The following is a 12547-nucleotide window of genomic DNA, read 5'->3' on the forward strand; positions in this document are numbered from 1 at the left end:
AATGTTTACCAACAAAACCATTATGTTAAGATGTTTCATACGATTATTATAGAGGCAATATACCTCATGACATGCAAAAACTGTAGATGTTTCATATGATTAATAGAGGCAACATAACTCAGGACATGCAAAAACTGTAGTCCCAAACTTTTATTACCAAACTTAAAACATACACAAAAATGGTCTTGCTACTAGACATAGTCCCAGTAGTCTGACCTGCAAACAACATTCAATAATACTACTATTACAACATTCGGAATTAGGATATGAACTTCTTATTAACACCATGTGCTAAGTTCCTACTATTACAACACTAGAAACTAGGTTCTTATTAACACCAAGTGCTTAGTTATCCTGCCTTTTGTTCGCTTTGTCAACGTCAATTTGTTTGTCAGGGCATTCTTTCGTGCAGAATGCAAGTGACTTGCCGAAATTACACTACATTAGCACAAAAAATCAGATATAAAAAATTTAAAAAAAAAAAAAAAAAACAGTACCAGTACATAAATATATCCTCTGCTGGATTGAGTCTAGAATGGCAATAGAAACACTCTTTTAGGAATGGTTCGTTTGATGTCAGTCCAACATCAATTGAAGAGCTTGCATGATCAGAAGACATTGTAGTAGATAATAGTTAAAGTAAGTGTAGATTAGTGTTGGTAGTGAAGGAGTAGAGTGATGCAGTATTTATAGGGGTTTGGATTGTGGGGGTATGATCTGCTGCATTTGACAATCAAAGTAGTTTGATACAACAAGGTGTGAATGCAAGACTCAGTTGTTTTCTTATGTTGTTTGTTAACTCCAAGGATCCTGCAATTGTACATTGTTATCTCAAATAAAATCACACCAATGAAGATAAATAGGATCATACCTCTTCTAGTAGAGTTGGAAGGGAGTGAGCTAGCATTCAGCGATGTGTACATTTCATGCACGAGAAATCGTACTGGCCACATTTCAACTAAGTTTATTTCATGGGATGGAACGCACGAGATGCACATGTGGCGCACGAAATGCACGTATACCAAAGAAAAGTTGAAGAAATTGCCAATACTAAAGCATGCATCAACCTATTATAGTCAAATAATTCAAGGGCAACCTTAATGGCCGCTCTTGGGGAATTTAATATTAATGAATAGTTTATGAAATGGACTTGTGATTTTTCCTCCATTTCACATTGTTATAAGATTTATGTATAAACTTGAGATGATCCATCCGCTCATAGCTATATTAGTTGTTTAGTTGGAGAACCTTGGAATGTATACATTATGTATCCAATATTCTCAACATTCTGCCTTGGAAATAGTTTGGTAGGTCTTATTGGGCCCGTGCTTAGCACGGGCATGTCTCATCTAGTATACTTAAAAGTAGTTACATCAAAAAGTTGAATTACCTAGATATCAGATCTATGCAAATTTAAATAAAATATCACAATCCTTCAAATTTTAATGTACAACTAACGGTTTCTATTGTTTTCAATCATTTTTGCCTTCTAAAAATATCTTAATTATTATTGCTTGCCTTTTTTTAATTTGGTTTTATTCATTTTGGATGGGATAATCTTGAAACTGGTAGGACCTTCTTATTAACAAGAGTAGAGTTAAAGAAAAAGGAATCTGTTAAAATCTAAAATCATTTGTTAGACTTTAAAGTTGAGATGTTTTTATTTTTTATACCGGAAGAGGTATGATCATATTTACCTTATTTATCTGTCTTCATTCATAATGGTATGATTTTAGTTGAGATATTAGTGTACAAATGCAGGAGTCGAAGTAAAGAATGTTAACAATATCAGAACAGCTCAGTTTGTCCAAAAGCTTTTGTCCAATAAAACTTGTAGAATCTATATCATTCCAAAATTCAGATATCCGCTTTCGTAAATTGGTCGAACCATCTCAACCATCTAATTATATGTTTAACTTTAAAATGAATAAAATAAAAACAGTAGTATGAACACTCTTGAATTTCACTTTGCATTCACATCTTCTGAAATTATTCAACTAAAGCATGAGATACATCTTTCTTTTTAGTCTTCAAATGCTTTTGTTGGTAAAGCACACGTAGGACACATAGGCAACGGTGGTGTGTATTAACCTCATCCGCGAAAGTGGCATGTATTAAACTCATCCGGAGACGTGTACAAAATGTAATGGAAGATGATTTGAAATTTTCTGTGTGTATTGTTGAAAAGAAGGTGCACTTATGTGAGGACCCCACAGGCACGCCTGTGGACCCCCTGGGTCTTGACCCCATAACTGACTGCTGTGGCCTCGGCCCTGCTGACTAGTCATGACATACTCAGGTATTGTATGAGCAAGAATCACAGACAATTCGAGATAGCACGCTGCAGCGCCTCGAACCCGTGACCTCTCCCTTTTTGTTCTCCCGAAGGAGACGACTTTCACCAATTGAGCTGCAGCTCAATTGGTAAGAGTCGATTCCCTCAGGGGAATGTAAAGGTGACTGCAAGGTCGCGGGTTCGATACCAGCCGCTGCAGCGTATATCGAACTGGCTAAGCACCCTCTCACGCACAATACCTGAGTATGTCATGTCATGTACGCATGGTCATGGGGCCGAGGCCCAGGGGTTTTCACAGTATGGTCAGCGCCCAGCTGTGGGTCCTCACAAAAAAAACGACTTTTTGTCGAGGATCCACAGGCTCGCCTGTGGGTTGCCCCCTCTGCTGACATGCATCAGCTCAATTGGTAAGAGTCGATTCCCTCAGGGGAATGTAAAGGTGACTGCAAGGTCGCGGGTTCGATACCAGCCGCTGCAGCGTATATCGAACTGGCTAAGCACCCTCTCACGCACAATACCTGAGTATGTCATGTCATGTACGCATGTTCATGGGGCCGAGGCCCAGGGGTTTTCACAGTATGGTCAGCGCCCAGCTGTGGGTCCTCACAACTTATTTATACATGTATCCTAAATAAGAATAAAAGAATAATGTTTAATTCCTATACAATTTTGTCTAAATCCTATTGGCTACTCTCTAACTAACTTTATTCCTTTCTATGTAAATATGATAGTGACTTGTCCTTGTTCATCAAGATTAATTGATCACACGGCTAATATTCATTTATCAACTCTTGGAAGGCTTTGATGCAATCTTGAGAAAAATATGATATTGGGCCATATCTTTGTTCTGATGAATTTTGAGCCCAATAGTCCAAACAACCCAATACACGAAATCATTGCAGCAGCCCATTAACACAAATAATTGTAGCAGCCCATTAACACCACAGCAGTCCATTAACACCACTTTGAACACTTAGGATTTTTGTTCGATATGTCCTAAGTTGTTCTTCATCATCGAAGAAGACGATATTTTCTATGTTCATCATCATCGTCCTCTCCAGTAATTCCTACACCCCCCTTCAAGTTGGAGGGGATCGCATTGACTCCCAACTTGCGAAGAAGATGATGATGCGACGACCCATATAGAGATTTTGTAAAAATATCGGCAAGCTGGTCCTTTGATGGCACAAAAGAAAGTGAAATCAAGTCGGAGAGATACTGTTGCCGGATAAAATGGCAATCGAGCTCAACGTGTTTCGTTTTTTCATGAAACACGGGATTCCAAGCAATGTCAATCGCCTTGCTATCAGAATATACAGGCACCGGCATCGGAGAAGGAATCGATAGATCTGAAAGTAAACGAGTCATCCAGGTCAATTCCGCAACCAATCGCCGCATGGAGCAGTATTCAGCCTCGGCAGAGGATAAAGAGACGGAAGCTTGTTTCTTGGACTTCCAAGAAATAGGCGATCCACCCAAGCTAATAAATAACCCACTTACAGAACGACGAGTGTCACGGCAAGTCGCCCAATTGGCGTCACAGAAGGCAGATAAAGAAAAACTCGGTGAAGCATTGAGAAGAATCCCATGACAGGGGTATTTCTTAAGGTAACGTAACACTCGCAAACCAGCATTAAAGTGATCCATAGTAGGTGTTTGCATAAATTGACTCAATGTCAAAACAGCAAAAGATAAATCCGTCCTAGTATGAGTCAAATAATTCAATTTTCCAACAAGATGTTTATAAATGGTGGAATCTGATAATACTTCTCCTGTTGTTGCAGATAGTTTTGCTGATGGATCCATTGGAGAAGAGACAGAGGCAAGGTGGGAAACATCAAATTCATGCAGGAGGTCCAAGGTATACTTTTTCTGACTGATAATCATACCATGATCTTCCCTTAAAATTTCCATTCCCAAGAAATAGTGGATGAGACAAAGGTCCTTAATCTTGAATTCTGAATGAAGAAACACCTTAAGATCCCTAATTTCCTGATGATTATTGTCAGTAATAAGTATATCATCAACATACACTGCAACAATAGAAACCAAAGACCCTGTATGTTTAAAGAAAAGAGAGTAATCATTGAGTGAGGCTGTGTAACCTGTAAATGTTAATGCACCAGCAAGCTTGGCATACCACTGCCTGGAAGCTTGTTTCAAACCATATAGAGACTTTCTAAGTCTGCACACCAAACCAGGAGTAGGGGGATATAAACCAGAAGGAAATTTCATATAGACTTCTTCTTGCAAATCACCTTGCAAGAAGGCATTATTCACATCAAATTGTGACACATCCCAGCCTTTCTTTACTGCAATAGCTAGCAAACATTGGATTGTAGTCATTTTAACTACTGGGGAGAAGGTCTTATTGAAATCAACTCCTTCAGTATGTATATCCCCTCTTATGACTAGTCGAGCCTTTAACCTCTCTATAGTACCATCTGCATGTTGTTTGACTTTATAAACCCATTTACAAGGAAGAGCTTTTCTTCCTGGAGGTAAAGAAACTAAATCCCAAGTTTGATTTGATTGCAGTGCCTCTAGTTCATCTTCCATGGCCTTCATCCATCCAGGATGATGACAAGCCTGATTAAAACTGGTAGGTTCTTTAATTGTAGAAACATAGTCTAAAATGAGTTGATTTGGCTTAGAAAGGGCATTGAAAGATAGAATGGTGGGTGTAGTAGGAGTAGCAAAACAGGACTCTGCAACATTACTAAGAAAAATAGTATTACAAAAATATTCATTAAGGTGGGAAGGAAGAGTTCCTTTGTTTGATCCGGGTGACCTTCTGGGTTCTGGTTCAAGTTGAGTGTTAACAGTATGGGTTAGATCAGTAGAGATAGGAGGAGAGACAGGACATGTAGTAGGATCAGAATGATCAGAAGGGGAATGAGAAGATAGGGAAGAATTAGGTGTATTTGTCAGGGAACTGGAAGAACTAGGAGTAGACTGATCATGTGTTGCATCAGGATTAGTTATATCAAATGGTGAAGAAGTGGTGTCCAAAAAGATATGTGATGAATGATCTGAAAAAATAGGCAGCTTAGAGGCAGTAGAAACAGCAAAAGGGTAATGATTCTCATGAAATTTGACATCCCTAGATACCACAATTTTCTTGGTATCTAATTCTAACAATTTGTATCCTTTTTGAGTTAATGGATATCCTAGCAACACACAAGCCTTTGACCTGTGATCAAACTTACTCCTTCCCTGAGTTAGAGTAGATGCATAACACAAGCACCCAAAGTTCCTTAGGTGAGAATAATCTGGCAATTGTTTGAAAATTATTTCATAAGGAGTTTTCCCTTTGAGAACACTAGAAGGCAATCTGTTAATAACGTATGTAGCTGTTAAAATGCACACACCCCCCCCCCCCCCCCAGTAAGTAACAGGCATGTTGGACTGAAACATCAGACCTCTTGCAATTTCTAAGAGATGTCTGTGTTTCCTTTCAACAATGCCATTCTGTTGAAGGGTCCCTACACAAGAAATTTGATGAATGATACCCTCTGAAGCAAAATAAGCTACTTCTTGTGTTCCTTTTCCTAATTCTAGGGCATTATTAGATCTTATCATCTTCACCTTCACATGGAACTGTCTTTCAACCATAGAAAGAAAACTCTTGAGAATGGGAAAAGCATTACTCTTGGTACTTAACAGAAATGTCCAAGTTCCTCTACTAAAATCATCCACAATAGTTAGGAAATATCTAAACCCATTATAAGTAGTTGTTTGTATGGTCCCCAAGTATCAATGTGAATGAGTTCAAATATTTCTTTTGTTTTGATACTACTCACAGGAAAAGGAAGCTTAGTTTGTTTAGCTTTAGGACACCCATCACAGATAAAATCAGAAATAGAATCACAATGAAGGAAATGTAAATGCTTCATTGCTGAAAATGGGAGATGTCCCAACCTTACATGCCAAAGTTTTACATCAGAAGTAGCTTTAACATGTGCATAAATAGGAACAGACTCTGAATTGGAATTTCTTCCTTTTGGAATTGAAAGAACATTTGCATTAAATAAACACCTAGACTTAGAATCAGTAGGTTCCAGTAGATATAGTCCTTCTCTCACTTCACCAAAAACTTGAGGACTCTTCATTGAATGGTCCTGCAAGAGACACTTACTACATGTAAATATTGCATCACACTTGATTTGAACACATAACCTACGCACAGATAATAAGTTATACTGGAATTCTGGAACATGAAGAACATTTTTTAAAATAAGACCTGGCAGAATAGGAATGCTTCCTGTATGAGTAACACTTACCTTGAAAGAATTAGGTAAATTAATGTTCAAAGGTACAGGAAGAGGAATGAGAAACATGAATGAATTAGGATTAGAACATATGTGTTCTGATGCTCCTGAATCAATTATCCAGGTGCTTGATTTGAGACTGCTAAAAACTGAACTAGAGTATTTAAGAATAGTACCAGCCACAGCATTAGCATTTATGCTTGGATTTCCTGATTGTCCCAGTTTTGCTTGCTTGTATAAATGCATCATTTCCTTAATTTCTTCCTTGGTGTATTGTTGTGCCAGATTGTTGTTGATATCATTGTAATATCCACCCATGCTTTCTTCTTCCTCATGTGTCTCTGCTGCATTTCCCTTGACTGTCCCTTAATAGTCTTTAGAGTTAGTAAACTCAAAATCAGGTGGGAATCCATGCAATCTGTAGCAATCATCCTGTGTGTGTCCTGTTTTCCCACAATAGGTGCAGTTAACATTTGGGTTATACTTCTTCTTTCCTTTAAACCGTTGTTGTGGCTTAACAAACCTCTGAGCAGAATTGTTAAACCTCTGTGGTGTGTTTCCTCCTTTGAATGACTGGTTCTTAAATTTCTGAACATGTTTGCCATTTCCTGATGCCATGAAAGCTGCAAACTCAGAAAATAACTGAGCATGGGGCTGTTTACTTAATCCAGCAGCCATAAAAGTTGCAGAATCAAATGTTGAGTGTGCATTTGCATACACTTCTCTCTGGTTCTCATCTTGCAAAAGTAGTGAGTATGCAAGGTCCATACTAGGCAAGGGATTCATCATTAGAATGTTCCCTCTTGCATGTGTATAAATATCATTTAACCCCATCAAAAACTGAATTAGTCTTTGATCCTGTAGAGATTTTGTTAGTTTGCTTTACCCTCACACACACAAGGACAAGAGCAGCATACAATGACATGAATAGCATTTAATTCTTCCCATAATTTCTTGAGTTTGGTGAAATACTTAGCAACATCATCATTACCTTGAACCAGACTTGTTATCTCCTTTTGTAAGTGATAGAGTTTGGCACCATTTGACCTCCCAAACCTTTGCTCTAGACTTTCCCATAGTTCCCGTGCTGTCTTAGAGTGTATCACACTGTCAGCAATGTCTTTTGTCAATGCATTTGTGATCCAAGTAATGACCATATCATTGACACATGACCATTGTTCGTATTCTGCAGAGTTCAGATCTGGAGATTTGCAGGTTCCATTGATGAAACCAAGCTTCTTCTTGGCTGACAAAGATAAGAGGATAGATCTCCTTCATCCCAGGTATCTGTTATACCCCATTTTAACCGGGTTAGAGCGGAGTACAACATATTGGAGATTCCTAAATTGCTTTGTTTTAAGGAGTCGCCACCTAATTAGTTTAATGGTGAATTAGGACACCTAATTTATTAACTAAGGCAAAGCTAACTAAACCTCCGTTAATAGTCTGCTTAATCAGTGTGATTCTAAGTAAGGGTTCTATATTATCCTAAAGGGAAGGGGTTAGGCATCCTCTAGAATCCGTTAACTACGGTTATCCGGCCAAACTTAGGTTAGTGAATTAATGTTAAAGACGTTTGAATTTTTTAAGGGCTAAGAAAGGTTGTTAAGGTTTTAAGAAAAATACAAGAATGTTGCTCAAAATAGGATTTAAATATAACAATTTGCATAAAAGAAGATTTTATTTTTTAATGTCATTTAACATAAAACTTATAAGGTTGCTAAGGCTTTAAATAAAAAAAGGCTATTCAAAATGAGATTTGTAAAAATGTAATAATTTGCATGAAAGGAACCTTCAAATGACATTTAAAATAAACTTATAAAGGTTGCTAGGGCTTTAAATAATAATGCTCTTTAAAATAAGATTTACATATAATATATATGTAGAGGAAAACGCGGGTTTGCACAGTATTTTAATAAATATTTGAAACAAACTAAACGATGACATATTAATTGACTTGACGTTTTCAGAAGTATAAACAAGATTATGTTTTATTAACTACATTTGGCTAAAAATATGCATAATTTGAATAAACCTTGAAAGATGTCCACAAAATATTTTAATTCCTATTTGCGGGTTAATGGCGTTTTGAAAATTCTCAGGATAATAAAATATAATTCCTTTGACTCAAAAATATGAATTTACGCTATTGAAAATCAGTTATTCTAAAGTAAATATTATAAATACTATAAATAACTTTAATATGAAAGAAGAAAAATGAAACTTATGGAACTAATTATTAGTTTTCCTTAAATTAACTATTCATTACTAAAACTAAACCCACTAAGTTCTCCTATAATTCGTCTAAGCTAAGGGACAAAATAAAATCAAGTGTTAATTAAACAACACAAGTTGAATGCAATAAAATAAAATAGGGGCACAAGAAATGCAAATAAATGGGCTCAGCCCATTTTGGGCTGCTGTGATCATGTGTGTTCTTGGGCTTAGCCCCAGAAGTCTTCTTTTAATAGCTGCTGTGGACTGTTTCTGCTATTGGGCCCCGGCCCAAAATTTTATTTGCTGTGGACAGAGGGGGAATATTATATTGTTGGGCTTTGGCCCAACACCGAATGCGGAAGGTGACGACGAGTCCCTTGGACTCATATGCACGGTTCATGCAAAAAAGTGAAAGGACGCAATTAGTATGCGATCAATGAATAACGCTAAACAATGCGCAATATAAATTCAAAACAAATCAGCAAATTATGCATATTCTAAAATATGCTAGTCATATACATATATAATCAAATATGGCACGTATGAAAGCATACAAAATCTTAAACAAATGCCGAAAATAAAACATACTATCAGTGCAATGCGAGGGGAAGAAAAGGTTTAGCATGCCACATAAATCAGCCATTGATTCGGTCTTAATCATTAATATCATGCTACGTTTACCCATCAAAGGACCATAAATAGATCAAGAGAATCTTATTTCATGGAATCAACTAGCCTAGCATATGCAGTTACATGGAAGGAAGTTTAGTGATGAATTAAGAAAGCTGTTGTTCGAGCAATTGGGAAGTCTGATGAACTTGATAAAGGTTATATTGATATCCCATCCAATTTAATTCATAACACGGTAACTGAAGGCACAACTGGAGACTAGCTTAAACCAAAACACAGATCAACTAGACATGGAAAGGAGACCTACCTCTAAACATATTTCATGCTTTAATACTAGGATAACAATTGAAGCTCTAACTATAAGCATGTAAATATGCTACATAATTTAATGGTAAGTTTCGATCACCTAGACTTCTGGTTTTAATAAACAGCTTTTAAAGGGAAGCATACTCATCCCATACAGTTTAAGAGAGCAATAGATTAAAAGATTGCTAAACCAAAGTATGAATTGCTGGTTCTGTTATTTACATTAGTATAAACATGCCTTTAATCCAATACCTCGGTAACTCATAGCACGAACTCAGAATTCGAACGTAAATGACCTCGCATTAAGGCAGCAACCTATAGCTAAAACGTTATTCTAATCCATTTATTCACTTAACATGCTAGATTATTGATTAAGAACAGTTTATACTAACATAAGACATATGAGCAGTGGCTAAATGCCCTTAAAGGAATAAATTAGGCTTGGCTAGTATGATTTAACAGGATTTGTGCTCAACGCATATCTATTACATGATTATACTAACAGTTTTAAACTAACAAGATACTAAGGAAGCAAACTAACCAATGAGATCACAAGATCACTTAAGCTAAACACGTAGACTAACACTAATCATGCATACTTAATCTTCTAAGCAGGTTAATCTAGATTAACAACTTACAAGCTACGTGATTGACGTACTAAACAGAGCTACTCAATTAAATTAGGCTTAACTAATAGAAGAATAACTCATATAAACAGCAAAAGCATAAATGAAAATAAACTAACAGGGAGGGGAATTATGCAAGGTCTTTTAAACACAGCCAGTGGTTTAAATTTGGCACTTTCCTGAGCATATTTAATTCAAAACATCCAAACCAGCATCATTTGCGCTATTGCATAATGGATCTAAATAATAGAAGAAAAATTTTGACAGCTCATGCCTGCCTAACTTCACTTTACACTTCTCCGAAATAAGATACAGGGGCAACAGTGGGATAGGGGGGACAAGATGAGGATAACCTCTGTGATTTCCATTATATTCTAATATTTACCATTTAATGGGAAGAAAACATGCTCTATTATACAGGCTAGACACTTAGCCTTAGGCAACAGAGTTTCAGAGATCGAGTTAGGTTTAATATGCGAATTTTAAGCTAACTTCATGTATGATTTCTCCTCATTATGCTTATGTAATATGCAGACGTGAATTGACTAGGAATAATTGAACATCTCAACTAAATGTGGATGGTGTACACGATTACATGATACGCAAATCAAACATGGCAAAATGGGAGTGAGCAAGCATGCTTTAAGAGTTAATATAAACTTCAACAAAGCAATGGCATGACATATATGACCTCTTTCAGCATATTAAGGCACTTGATTAGTTTAAGGACTTATGCTACATTAAACACAGAAGGGGAACTTTGTCATAACTTGTTTGATATCAGCTCAAGATCTGAGCCTCAAAACATGCTCATCAGATTATCAAACAACTAGTTTAAACATTTTTTAAACAAACAAATATACAATAGCCTCTAATATGATGTTAAGCCAAATTCAGCATGCTCGGGTCCCATTTTAAACTAACTCTTAAGTATACATAATGACACTATATGTCATTATCGCAAATAGCACTTAAGCTTACTCCAAATTAAACCAGGATTTCTCTTAATCATAATTACACTCTATCAGTCTAAGTCAACAAATAATCAAATAGGCTTTATACTAATCTCAGATAATTCATCACTCATTTAACTGAACATTTGATTCAACTAATCATGTTTAGGTAAAAACACCAGCAGACAGGCCTATTCCTATACTAAACACACACATGCAATTCGGATTACACAAACTTATCTTTAGCACAGGATAAACTGCAACTAGAAATAATTTTAAAACTGAGTTAACACAAGCAGGGTCCAGTTCCACATAATAGAGACTCAGCCAACAAACCCAAACTAAAACTAAACTAGAGGGACTAAAACAGGAAGCTAACACTCATAAACATAACTAGCAAGATTTGAACATGATCGAATATAACTAAGATGGATTCAAATGGACTTAAAACCAGCGACTAATAAACATGCTAGGCGAGAATAGTAATTAACATGTGCGAATAACAACTAATATAGCAATTAACGCTACTACACTAAACAATCCAGCACATATAAGCAGAAAATAGCTAATACATGCTAAAAGAAATTAAAAAAAAGGGGGGGAAGATTACCTTTTCTGAGTGCAGCGAAGTGGGTAACGAATCCTCGATCTACACTCGCAACACTTTGAATTTCGAACTTGCGTATGCTCGGATTCGCAGCAGCAATAAGGCAAATGAAAACAGAAAATTGATTCGGGTATTCTGGACTACTAAAGGCTAATATTTTTAAGGAATTCAAGGCGGCTCAAACTTTAATTCTTGGGGAATTTTGTGACTCAAAAAAAAAAAAGAACCACCCAATTCTATGGAATTTTTCAGGCTAAAGGATTCAAATTTTCGAGGGATTTGTGCGGCTGAGAACTTAGTTCTTGGGGAATTTCCTCAATCAAAAACCATCCCCCCTAAATGGATGCAAGGACTGGTATTTATAGTTGCCAGCTATGGCTTCTCGTGTGAAGAAGGGAGAGAGGAGTGGGGGAGACAAGATCAAGTGGGGAACAGGAACCAGTGGGGGGAGCGGAGAAGAAGGAGGAAAAGGGGGAGGGGTGTGCGCGGCGGAGGAGAAAGGAGGAGAAGAAAAGGGAGCGGGAAAGAAGGAGGTGCGGCGGTGGAAATGAGGAAGTGAAGGGGAAACCCTAAAAAGGGTTTCCCTTATTTGGATGAAAAATGGATTGGACCCGGTCCATTTGTGGATCGGGTCAAATTTT

The 12547-nt window shown here is 36.9% G+C and overlaps 1 protein-coding gene across 1 annotated transcript; it reads right to left on the reverse strand.

Moving 5' to 3' along the window:
• Positions 1 to 6933: 6933 nt before the first annotated feature.
• LOC132601864 (uncharacterized) lies at positions 6934 to 7724 on the reverse strand. The gene is made up of 2 exons (XM_060314922.1): positions 7485 to 7724; positions 6934 to 7425 (listed from the first exon to the last, which is right to left on the reverse strand). Exons 1-2 carry the CDS (start codon positions 7722 to 7724, stop codon positions 6934 to 6936), a joined length of 732 nt encoding a protein of 243 aa, XP_060170905.1.
• Between the last annotated feature and the right edge of the window lie 4823 nt (positions 7725 to 12547).

The sequence above is a fragment of the Lycium barbarum genome, chromosome 7 (genome assembly GCF_019175385.1).
Source record: "Lycium barbarum isolate Lr01 chromosome 7, ASM1917538v2, whole genome shotgun sequence".
Classification (NCBI taxonomy): Eukaryota; Viridiplantae; Streptophyta; class Magnoliopsida; order Solanales; family Solanaceae; genus Lycium; species Lycium barbarum.